A 12902-nucleotide genomic window follows, 5' to 3' on the forward strand; every position below is an offset into this window, starting at 1 on the left:
CTTAAGACTGATAAAATGTCTTTGTCCTTTTTTTTTTTTTTAGCTCTTGTACAAGTGTTTGTAAATGCGGCCATCTGTTGTTGCAGTCTCTGCTATTTTGTTGTTGTTCCATTTTTCAGTTTCATTTTCTACTGTGAAACAACGGCCCAGGCCAGTGCTGCCACTTTGTGGAACAACTGATTAGTGCAAAACCAAGTCAATGTACGTGTGCGACCTGCATGTATAGTACGCACATTATATTTTGGTGAAGAAACTTTGCATCACGCACACTAGCTGTTTCAATCCAAAGATTCCAATTAAATTTAATGTGCAAAACTGGAATATCGCATAAAACATTTGCGAATAAAGCATAGTTTCCATCCAACAAGTCAAAGAGAACAAAATCGTCACTTCCTGATAATCTGGCACTAAATAGCTTATCACTAAGAAAAGTAGGCAAAGCCACTAAATATATTTTTCATATAATAAGTTGTGCCTCAGAGTAAGCAGATTAAACAAATGCGGTCTTTGCTTTCGGAGGGAGATGCTGCTGTTTGGGAATGCAGTTGTAAAATACAATTATACAGAAATCCTTTGACAGACTTTGCTCTGGCATTTCAGAACGACCAAAACAACATTTTAAATGCTGTGCAATGAGATCAGTCCACTGGTTAGTCAAGTTATCCCGTCCTATCGTGCAAAGTCACATGACGTGCATGCTGAAATTTAATCTTTAAATGTGTTTACATTGTTATTTATGCATTTTTTTTCTTATTGCATAAAACGTTTGTCCTACTCAGTTGTGTGCAAAAGTTTTTTTTTTATGCGCATTTTTAAAATTTATGTACATCTTGGCATTTCCCGTTTTTTTGTGCGCATAAAAATAGGTGGATGGAAACATAGCTACTGTAAGTGGTATACTTAGGCCTTTAGTAGTAATTAAAATGTATTAAAACTTTGTTTCAGTGCTTGGATTCCAAGCATAATTTACCATAATCTGCTCTAACATAGGCTTATTTTGGTTTTCTGACTTTGGAAACAATTTAAGACACTCCTTATGTTCTTGTAGCCAAATTTGGTTTATAAACTGGACATGAAACAGAAGTTGTAATCAACTGTTCTTTCCTATGGTTACGTATATCTGAGTGACACTTCTTGAATGAGAATTGTTCACCTTCTCTGTGAAACCTCTGTACGTGTGAAATGGAAAAACAGCGGCGAGCATCATCCTGATCATCCACAAACTTCAGTTTTGCTATCCACTACAGTAGGTTTTTAGAGTACATAGAGGCCTTTAGCATAAAAGATCATGGAAACACTTGATGGGGTCCTTTAACATCAAAACTTTGTGTTACTATGTGCCTACATAATACAATACATTATCAAGAATGATCACTTGGGTAACAATACCCTACTTGGTGCATATTCCCATTGAACTGTGGAATACCAGCTGGTGGACTTCACAGCAGAGAGCTTTTTTCCTGAGCCTATTAATTGCATGAGTCCTCCATCTCACTTCTTGTGTTTTTGTCTCTTGCTAAGTTTGCGTCTGGAGTGTGAATCTGATCTGCGCTGTGATGTTACAGGACTGGTGCTGTCTTGCTGCAGAGTAAAGTTGTTGTCAGAGTACAGCAGTACCTGTTCCTCTCTTAGTCTCTCGTAAACCTCTTGATACAAGCTATTAAGCTGGTGCTTCATCTCCCTGATGGAGCGCAAGATCTCAGACTTTTCCCTGAGCAGTTTAGCCCGGAGGCGTCGCAGGCTATCCACACTGCACTCCAATCCCAGCAGGACATCTAGCTTCCTCCGACGACAGTTCTGAGCAGCCATTTTGTTTTTACCCTTGCGGCGAATGTCTCTGATGAGCGTAAGCTGAGCCTCATTGAGATGATATTTGGCTAGCAAGCGATTGAATTCATCGACGGATAAGTTTACGATGCGTTCATTGGAGAATGGGATATTCATCAAACGTGTGCGTTTCTCGTCCCAGCTGGAAAGATGATCCAGCATTTTGTTTTTAGGCAACTCGTTGGAAAGATCTTCTGGAGGTTTCCTCTGGGTTTGAGGTTGGTTGTAGGTATGATCGTGTCTGATGTGCTCGAGCCAAGGAAGGCGATGGAACTGTCTGGCTTGCAAAAAGCTTGATTGACACATTTTGGTTTGTTCTGGCATGTACCCGCCCACAGCTCCGTCCTCTTCCTTGATATGGGTGTAGCCCTCAGCGCCTTCCTCGGCCATCAAACTAAAGGTTGGGCTGAACAGTGATGAAGAAGATGAGGAGGAACTGGAAGATTCAGATCCACTAGGAGAGGCAGGGCTTTGACTGTAGTCCAGTGATAAACCAGAGTCAGAATCCACTGGGTTTTGCTCTTCAGACTGTACCTGGCTAAGTTCTTGCAGAGCCAAATCCATTCCTTCAATCTCATCAAGCATGGCTTCCTCAAAAAAAGGATCTAAAGGGATTGGCAGGCTAGCCCCAGTAGTCAGAAGGAGGTCTATGATATCAGAGTCTTCAAAAGCTTCTGCATTAGAAGTGTCCAAATTTATGTTGGGTATAGAGTTGTTGTTAATGCAACAGGTTTCTTCCATGGTGATGCTGTTTTGTGCTTCAGTGGTTCTGCGCAGTGTGGCTTGGTGAAGGCTAACAGCCTGATGAATAAAGTTTTCCATTGATCCAATATTTCCGTCTGAATCACTGTTACTGTATGGAGAATCGCCTATTGTTTCGGCTGTATCCATGTCCTGTAAAGATAAGAGAAGTAAAAATGTTTTCAGACTGCCTAGTCAATAAAACATGTCACCTGCTCCATATATTCTAGAAACTAGAGTATTCTATTCTAGAGTAGTCAATAAAAAAGGCTGTCTTTAATGATTTAATGAGGTTTATTATATGTTTTACTCCAAACCATTGTGAAGAATAATTATTTAAATCGTGGCTGGCAAATATATTCATATATTGCATAAACGTAACTGTTTATGACTTTCTATTCGCTAAAGTAATTGTTCTAGCCAACTAATGATGACTTTTCTGAGGTAAATATAACTTCACATGACGTGTTGTTCACCAGCGGTTTTGATGAGGTCTTTTCAGTGGTTTAAACAATGATTTGGTCATTACACGAGAGACGGTAGTTATGGAAATTTTACATTTTGTTATTTGATTGCATTGATTGCATTATTCTCATTTAAGTATCTTTTAAACATACAATGATCAAAGTAGTATATTTAGTCCATAGGGACACTGAGTTCTTTGTGTAACCTGTGCACGTAACTGCTTTAGGCTGAAAAACAACTTCTAAAGAGGAACCATGTACCAGGAACAATTCGTTCTGAGACAGTCCGTACCAGGGAGAGGTGCATGAGATGTACATGAGTTATGAGGTGATGTGAACTTTGGGACTTGACAGGAAGATGTTTGTCATTTCATACCTGGGATTCCATGATGGCCAAAACATCTTGCCATTGTTGCTCTAAAGTTGTTGATTCCTGTTCAGGCAACAAGGGAGACATTAGTGGCCTCTGAAACTCCAAAAGTGCATGTTCTCCTACATTCTGTACATCAGGACCCGTCAACTGAGAAAATGAAGATTTTTAAGAAGTTTGGAAGACCTGCATTTTCTTTTTTTGTCTCTAAACCAGCTCTAAAACAATTCCTGCTTTAGAAATTGTTGTAAAAATATGAAATGTAGCAGCCTAGATTAAGTTTTTACCTCTGGAACTCCTTCTGAGGGGAAGTTGGCATCTATGCGATGTAAGTACTCATCAATGGAAAGAGAAGCATCGTCCCTTACACCTGACAACTGAAAGAGGAGCAAGTGAGCATGAGGAAATTGTTTTATAAAACTCATATCACTCTGTTATCTGTCAAGGTCAAACTATGACGGCAATGGTGCACTGCTTTGGAATGTGGAAAGACATCATAAAGGTCAGCAGTAACGAGGTCAATAAATACACTGCCAAAATCTAATTTTCACACAATATGTTCACTCAATTTTGAGTGTATTTTGAGTCCTATTCACAGTATTTCAGCAGCTCAGCTCAATGTACTTCTCTGCAAGTCAAAAATAATTTGATGGAAATGACAAGTACTAAATAAATGTAAACAAGACGATGTTTAGTGCCTTGTGAACATGTTCACTGTCATACCTGTAGATCCTCTCCAAAAATTTGGTTGTGAAATGGATTTGAATTTCTCCAGCTATCCACCATAAATTCATCATCTTCCTCTTCTTCCTCATTAAACAAGCTGAGAGATTGAGTTCTAGCATTTTCCAGCTGCTCCTGGTGGACATTTTGCTGATGTTCCTGCTCCCAGAAGAAAGACAAACCATCTTCGTCCTGCAAATGCAAAAGCAAGCATCATGTCTAGTATTTCAGGAAGTATGTTCTCTAATGGATAGGAAGGGGTGGTCTCGGATAAGTCAGGATGGTCTATTGCTGCCCTCATGTGATTTTGGAAACCTCCCATTTGAAATTTTAATTACGAGTTTGTTGCATTAAAGTGCTTTTTTTTGTCTGTTTCTTGGGAAAATCTTATTAAAGTCAAAAGGAATAGAACATATTAAGTCAATATCCAACAGGCAGCACAACTTCCGGGTGATTATTTTATTATCTTAATTCATATTTTTTTTCAAGTATTATTTATAATAATCTGTACTACCTACAGTAGTAACATCAAGATAACTGATGAACAACTTTTATATATGGTATCCATACATTTGCAGCCAACAGACAGTTCTTGGCTATAAATAGAGCTAACCTTTCCTTGTTCTGGAGGAGGATTAATGAAAGCGATTGGTCTCATGGGTGTCTGTGCCGTTGTTATTGGAAGTCCCCTTAGCTTCAAGAGACCCCTGTGGTTCTTGTGACAAGCATGGCAGTTGACTAATATGTTTTTTCGGTATTAGAGGAATAACAAACCCAATCCCCCTGCCTTATAGTTAAGGTTAGGGTGTCACTTAATCATGTAACCTATTCAGTACACATCAACATCCACACCTACATATGCTCAGTCCTAGAAAGGTTTTGACAAGGTCACTGTGCCTGTTTATGTTTAAGCTTAAGGTATGGGGAGCAGTGGAAGATGTTCATGTACTGTCTGTTGAGTTGGTTTTGAGGGGGTGGGACTAGAAACTTGATCAGTAGCCGGTAAACAGGCATTGCGAAAGCAAATGTGCCTGTCTTCTCAGATTACAAAACAAGCCAGGCAGGCTCCGCACATGACATGCAGGAAAAAAATATTAGGCTAAATCGTGCGCACGATTTACTAATTCGTTCCCTCAATGTACTAAAACGATTACTATAGTGTTCCCTCGATTTATTATTTCGTTCAGTCGATTTATAAATTCTGCGCACGATTTACTAATTCGTGCGCACGTTTTAGTACATTCAGGGAACGAATTCGTAAATCATGCGCACAATTTATTTTTTCTTGCATGTCATGTGCGGGGGTCCGTACTTTCCTGAATCAATCAATGTGTTTGAAAAAAATTGGTTGAATGAATGATTCAATGACTCGCTCATAATGAATCAAAGTGTTAAAGCAAACTGACTTAACAAATAGTTCAATGACTGACTCAGGAAAGTCAAATAACATCTTAACGATGTTGAAAAGACCAAATATACACTGTAAAAAAAAAACAATTTTGATTTATCCACCAGTTTGATCATATGTGTCATAGAGGCATTAATAACCATTGCTGAATTGTAATTTTACAATAAGTGATAATTGAAGCAAGTTGTTCGCTATAGCTCTAATTTGCCGTCATCTCACAACAATTTATTGTTTTAAAACATGTATCATTTGAGAACATTGTTGTGTAATCTTTAGAAAATCCCAAAATTAATATCCGTTTCATCAATTAAATAATCAACAGAATCCTATCACAAAATTGTATGTCAAACCCTCAGCTAAACTGAATTTAACTTCTGTTAACTAATCATTTAGCTGAACAGATGAGATGTTCAAGTGTGTGAGGAAGGATCCCTTTTCTCCTAACTGCATGCTTCTAATAATCCCTAAAGAAAAAATAGTCAACAGTCTGATCCAGGAACACCATGCTGCCCGTCAGTACTGGTCAAATGTGCCATAGGGCTGAATTTGCAGGCTTTTCTACATATCACACTAACAAACTGACTGGCTCTTGGTTCAGAAATAGCCCTGTGGATCATGTGGATGGAAACCTGTCAAATCTGATCTGGTCTGCACATGTGAGGACTTGACAAACGCATGGCAACTGTTTCTAAGTACAGGGTCCTTACTCAAGGGGAATTCAGGCTCACTAACTGCTATCTTAATTTGTTACAAAGCCAACTAGAGGAAGAGAAAGTAAAAAGCATTCATTTGAAATTTCCCTAGCTATCTCATTGAGTTGATGCATGTCCGCAGAAAGCAAAAGAAAGTGGCTTGATTTTTCTCACAAATGTCAACGATGTGTGCGCACAGCCAGGCAGATGCTCACAGTCACACTAAATAGTCTGCTGGACAGTGTTTGCAGTTTAACTCACGAAAAAGGAGTAGTTTACCCCAACCCCCCATAAAAAATTGAAGCCATCCAAAATGTAGATGAGTTTGTTTCTTTATCAGAGCAGATTTGGAGACATGTAGCATTATATCACTTGCTCACCCATGAATCCTCTGCAGTGAATGGGTGCCATCAGAATGAGTCCAAACATCTGATAGAAACATCACAATAATACACAAGTATTCCACCAGACTCCAGTCCATCAATTAATGTCTTGTGAAGCGAAAATATGGTAAAAAAAAAAAGGCTAACATTTGAGTAATTCAAATAATATTACTCCATAATATTAATTTACCCAGTAACTAAGTCATATGTGACCCTGGACCACAAAACCAGTCTTAAGTCACTGGGGTATATTTTTAAGCAATAGCCAGCCAAAAAATAACCCATTAGGATATTAAGTAAAGATCATGTTTCATGAAGATATTTTGTACATTTCCAACTGTAAACATATCAAAACCTAATTTTTGATTAGAAATATGCGTAGCTAAGGACTTCATTTGGACAACTTTAAAGGTGATTCTCTCAGTATTTGGATTTTTTTTACACCCCCAGATTCCAGATTTTCAAATAGTTGTATCTCGGCCAAATTTGTCCTATCCTAACAAACAATACATCAAAGGAAAGCTTTGGAGCTTGGTTTTGTGGTCCAGGGTCACATATCGTCTGAAACAAGAGAGAAATAGGCACAAATCAAGCACCATTTACAAACAACTCCAAACAGTTCTAAACAAATATGGCAGTTGAGAGGACAACAGAGGATGTACTTTTTCCACTGGAGGAAACATTATTGTGGATTATTGACTGGTATTTTAGCCGGAAGCAGTGGTTTACAGTTAAAACACCTAATAATGTATTTGTTTCTTATAAACTCGCAGCTTTTCATTTCACATGATGTTAACTGAAGGACTGGAGTGGTGTGAATTATTGTGATGTTTTGTATCAGCTGTTTGGACTCTCATTCTGACGGCACCCGTTCACTGCAGAGGATCCACTAGTGAGCAAGTGATGCAATGCTCAATTTCCCCAAATCATTTCTGATGAAGAAACAAACTCATCCACAGCTTGGATGGCCTGAGGGTGAGTACATTTTTTAGCAAATTTTCAATTTTGGGTGAACTATTCACTTTGTCACTGAAGTGTTTTATATGCTTTTGATTTTATTTTGGAGTGTTTCTACTTATTCTTGAGTCTGAAAATCATTAGCTCCAGTTGTGTTTACAATATAGAAACTTATATAACATGCTAGTATACAGGCCAGCCATCATGTGTTACCCCCATTACCCAGAATAATCTGGGTCTCAAGAACCTCTCGTGGTCAGTAGAACAGAAACAACATGCAACAGTTAAGTAACGCATGGAGATGAACTCCAGCCAAGCTGGAGGATCAGATGCTTGAAGTTACTTAACACTCAGCTGTGCCTCAGGACAAAGACAGGGACACATGCGTTTGTCCTACTAAATAACAAACCATTTGCGTATCCAGACCAGACATGTCTGGTATACAGACAGTTCTGTCTGGGTGTATGTTTACAGAATTACTATTAGTGAAATGAGTTTGATATTGTTAAGTTACTTATGTTTTAACAATATTTGAATGAATGCATATCATGATGTATAGTGTGTAGTCTTCTTTAAAGTAATTTTGTATGTGCATTAACTTAATTCCAGGTAATTTTGCAACTCACTGATAAGTATGTTATGTATACTGTAATAATAAGATTCATATGTGAAAACATTTACTTATTTTGTAGGGTACAACTTAACTAGAAATTATGTGCCATAAGGAAATATAGTTCAAAGATCAATAGTCAAAAGTCAGATGTAACAATTTTTTTTTTTAATTTAATAATTGTAATTATTAAAATAATTTTAATTATTATTATTATACCTGTTCAAGCACATTTGTTCACTCTGTGAAAAACAAATGCATTGCATTGCTATTGGAGTTAAGAATTGTGGTGCACAAATAAATGTACAAATATTTTTACACTGCCATTCAAAATACTAAAAACAGCAATTGTGAAATATTTTTACAATTAAAAAAAGTTGTCTATTTGATTATATTTTCAAATGCAAGTCATTCCCATGATGGCAAAGCTGAATTAGTCATTTTTTTGATGATAGAAAGCTCAAAAGAACAGCATTTATTTGAAAATCAAATCAATTTAATGTGCCTTGCTCAATAAAATTATTAATTTCTTTCAAATAAGTCTTACTGACCCCAAACATTGGAGAGGCAGTGTATATAAATATATATATTCTCCAAACAATTATATTTTATTTTATTCTTGTTATAGTTTTTTAAAAGCTTTAAAAAGAAAAACTACAGTGACAGTCAAATATCCTTGCATGGAGGGTGATAGCACCAACTTTCCTTCCTCGACTATTTACTTGAACTTTTATGTAACAAACCAGAAAACAGGTAATTGACAGAAATAGGTGAACATTTTTGAAGTTTTCACTGGCTTCACAGCTTACCTCTTTAATGGGTTCATCATCTTCTGGATGGTCAAGGCTTCTTGGCATGTGCCCCAAATCTCTAAGGGTTTGATCCTCATCTATGTCATAACCCAGTTCCCCTCCACTTCCCAACCTCATGCTCAGCTCTGAGGGTTCCTCCACATCTTCAAGTCCTCCACCTTCCTCAAGGAGACCCACTTGAGCTGGAATGGAGACTCCATCGTCAGGCTCCCTGTGGACCAACCAGGCTTCCAGCTCCGCCGCCGGCACCTGCAGGCGGTCTAGGGAGCGAACCCAATTCAGAAGCCTGCGAGCTGTGAAGAACCCATCCAGATCTGCACTTTTTGGGTGCAGGTTATATCCATCCAGGATGTTTCCAAGATTGTGGAATTGAGTCCGAGTTAGAGCTGAATTTGGGCCCAGAATGATTTCGCTAAAAGGGGGCAGGTAGGGATCCACGTCCACACGCTTCCCAGCCAGACTGAGAAGAATAGCTACTTGGATCAGGCCCTCTGTGAGGTACTTCTTCAGGTCCGGCATGGCCCAAACCAGTGCCAAGAGCAAAGAATGAGCCAAGTCAGTCTCAAATTGAATATGAGCGTGTCTGTGTCTGTGTATCCAGCTTTAGAATTTCAAAACTTTCTCCATGAAGAAAAACTTCAAGTTTTTTGTTTTTTAGTTCATAGAAAAAAAATAAAAATTTCACACAAAATCCTGAAACAGAATTGAAAAATGATATAAGAATGTTAGTTTCACACATTCTCAGTTTATGTAGCTTAGCCTATAATGCTTTTATTAAAAAAAAAATGTATATGTATATATATATATATATATGTGTGTGTGTGATATATATATATATATATATATATATATATATATATATATATATATATATATATATATATATGAGATATAAAACACTTAAAATTGTTTATTGTAAATGGAAACCATATTTTAGTTATAAAGGCTATTGACTAGTAGCATTGTTAACTTGTTTACAATATAATTATACTACGTATTAAACGCATTGTTGAGTCGCTGGCTTCTGATTGGTCAATACAGCGTTCCAGCTGTGACCCAGCTGTCAAAATGTCAAACATATCCTAGATGAACAATTGTAGGGTGGACACGCGCAACTTCTCGAATGTTCTGTTATCTTGAGCACAACACTCAAGATCATAAACAGCAATCATCAACGCGTGACACTCCCACTGACACACTTTCTTTCCTCATAACCGGGCAACAGGCGACTAAGTCACCCCAAGACTGAACCAAAACCTTTCTCATGAAATAAACACTACAGTGTTAGAGTTGGGGTTCATTCTAAAAAAATAATAATAATAAATAAAAAGAATAATAAGATGTTACACATTTTAAGTAATAAAATACTGCAAAACATGCTTGTTTTCCCCCTTTCATAAATCATTGCCTACGTGTGACAAGCAGGATCAATAGCGATGAAACACACATTTACAGTTAGGCTAAAGCACGGCACAAACATCGTTACACTGATAAAATACAACTTCGGCTGCCTTGAACATTTTAAAGGGATTAATATTTTAAACTGAACAGTATATAGCTATTAGATTCATAACAGCTCGCATATCTATGTTGACAATAGCTGATGTTTATATTATAAATTCTGTGGCTAATGAAACATTACCTTGTTTGCGGATGACAGGTTTTGTGAGAGCGGGATACTCCTCTTGAGTGATCTGATCCTGAATCACACCACTTCACATGCTCTATAACAGTGCGGAGTGTTTTTATACGGCAGAAGTAAGCGGTGGAAAGTATTGGTCTCCTCCCCACGGGTCGTCACGTGATGAGACTTTCTGTTTTCTTTCTGCTGGAGTCCTTGGTTGGAAGAGATTGTAACACATCAGATGTGTTTTCTAGAGCTTTCATGTTTATCTTTGGACCATGAAACTAGTGCCACGGAATAACTGACAAGAATAAAATGAAACCTACTTTGAACTATTTTGGTATGTACACATGTGCATCTGGGCTACATATATTGGACGATGGTAAATGACGTAATCTGCGGTAATATTTAAAGGGACAGTTGACCCAAAAATAAAATTTCTGAAATTGCATACATGTTGTACCCAGTGTTGGGAAGGTTACTTTGGAAATGTAATAGGTTACAGATTACAAGTTACCCTGTTTAAAATGTAATAGTAGTGTAACTTTTTCAATTACTTTATTAAAGTAATGTAACTAATTACTTTTGAGTACTTTTTGATTACTTTTGTAAATTTGTGAAAATTAAAGAATAATAAATAAAAGCATATACATCAACTTAAATACAGTTATCTAATAAGCATGTGACGTATTCTGTGTAATAAAATCCTAAACATTGGTGTTTCTTTTAAACTGCTGTCTCTTTGTATATGATGATAGTTTTCTCAAAATAAGTAAAATGCACATGAAGTGACACAGAGCAGTTCTAGAAATTATGTTTATGTGCTCGTGCTCCTATATTGAGGCGGCAGAGGTTGAAAACACTGCGAGCTTCAGCAGGCCTATGTGTAGAAAATGAAACCATGTCTTTGCCATTAATTTACAGGAGGGGCGGACTGGGAAAAAAATTCAGACTGAAATTCAAACTCATACAAACAAATTCATGGACAAAACTATTTTTTATTTATTTTAAATCTTTAATTTGGGGACATGCAAAATAATTAAAAGTTCTCTCCTGAACTGCACCTTCACTTCCATTTTTCTCTTCAGTTTCTTTATTTTGCCCTGTTATGCATCTCTCTCATGACTTTAATACTCAAGATTGAACAAAACTATACTACAATATCTTTATAGAAAAATCCTATATATAATCCATATTTGTCCCTTACAAAAATTAACCATGCTTTTATTAGCCTATATAAAAGTAAAATAACCTTGAGTCATTTTTTTTTTTTTTTTTGCAAATGGATTTGTATTTATTTTTAAATAAATACATTTGTAAAATAATTTTACATTTTTGGTTATCACAGTTAAACAATAGTAACCATTTTCTCTGGATTTATAGTTAAATATTAAAACGTTAATTTTCGTAAGGGTTGTGTTGTTGTCTGTCGTAGCTCCCCCTAAACCTATAAAAAAAATCTGAATTTTTTTCAGCTAAATTACTACTGTATCATTACAACAGATAATAATGATGTCCTTTATATAGTATTTTGAGTAATGACTGATGAGCAACGTGCTGCTGCTTGATTAAATAAATAAAAAAACAAAGACAAAAAAGCATCTTTACAGATGAAACTGACCTGAAACCCTGAACAGTAGTTCTGCTTCTCTGCTCCAGCTGTCCACTCTATTCTTTCTTTCTCTCTCTCCCTCTCTCTCTCTCTCTCTCTCGCATTGATTACTCTGAGTCTGATCCAAACCGTTTGGCGGAGGCGCGGAGAGCGCGCGAGTCATGACTAACAATTCATGATTTATTAGAGATTTAATTATCAAATGGCGGATTCGCAAATTATCGCTTTAGTACATTCGGCAGGCAATTATACAATAATGATATTAATTTTCCCGGTTCTCCCGGTGTCCAGTCCGCGCCTGATTTCCACAGACACGCAGAATGTGGAAGTCATATATGGCATTTTTGGGGCTTAATATTCACAGACACTAGTCCATGTCATGTTTTGATTCAAGTGTACTGACCTACTTTTGATTTAGTCATCCAAAATGTGGCATATTCCGTCCGCGTTAGGCATTCCGTTTTTATGACTGGATTCTACGAACCAGACTGTATTTCCGCATCCCGGAAATTATTAGGGCGTATGTCTCAGAATAGTCAGTGCAATTTGGGAAAGAAATCAGTTAAATCTGTATGTGGATATGTGTAAATATTCAAATGTAATCCCCTTTGTAATCGTTAAAAATTTCATAAGTAACTGTAATTTAATTACTCATTTTTTCGTAGTAACTGTAACTAAT

General features: G+C 36.9%; 1 protein-coding gene across 2 annotated transcripts; it reads right to left on the minus strand.

The window, feature by feature from the left end:
- Window positions 1–1001: 1001 nt before the first annotated feature.
- On the minus strand, window positions 1002–10948 carry LOC132142292 (endoplasmic reticulum membrane sensor NFE2L1-like). Of its 2 annotated transcripts, none has more exons than XM_059552073.1 (6): window positions 10630–10948; window positions 8985–9680; window positions 4126–4317; window positions 3690–3779; window positions 3409–3465; window positions 1002–2721 (listed from the first exon to the last, which is right to left on the minus strand). In XM_059552073.1, the coding sequence occupies exons 2-6, from the start codon at window positions 9504–9506 to the stop codon at window positions 1492–1494; spliced, it is 2091 nt and encodes a 696-aa protein (XP_059408056.1). In that variant the 5' UTR covers window positions 9507–9680; window positions 10630–10948; the 3' UTR covers window positions 1002–1491. The 2 variants fall into 2 exon arrangements, with proteins under 2 accessions (XP_059408056.1, XP_059408049.1); XM_059552066.1 differs by having other exon boundaries at window positions 3409–3552.
- Between the last annotated feature and the right edge of the window lie 1954 nt (window positions 10949–12902).

Source organism: Carassius carassius, chromosome 1 (assembly GCF_963082965.1).
Source record: "Carassius carassius chromosome 1, fCarCar2.1, whole genome shotgun sequence".
Lineage (NCBI taxonomy): Eukaryota > Metazoa > Chordata > Actinopteri > Cypriniformes > Cyprinidae > Carassius > Carassius carassius.

Coding starts and splice junctions, on each gene's coding strand:
- LOC132142292 (XM_059552066.1), bottom strand. CDS start 9,506: ATGCCGGACCTGAAGAAGTACCTCACAGAGGGCCTGATCCAAGTAGCT. Junction 4,318..8,984: donor ATGATGAACCCATTAAAGAG/GTAAGCTGTGAA, acceptor TTGCATTTGCAG/GACGAAGATGGTTTGTCTTT. Junction 3,553..3,689: donor CCTCAGAAGGAGTTCCAGAG/GTAAAAACTTAA, acceptor TCATTTTCTCAG/TTGACGGGTCCTGATGTACA.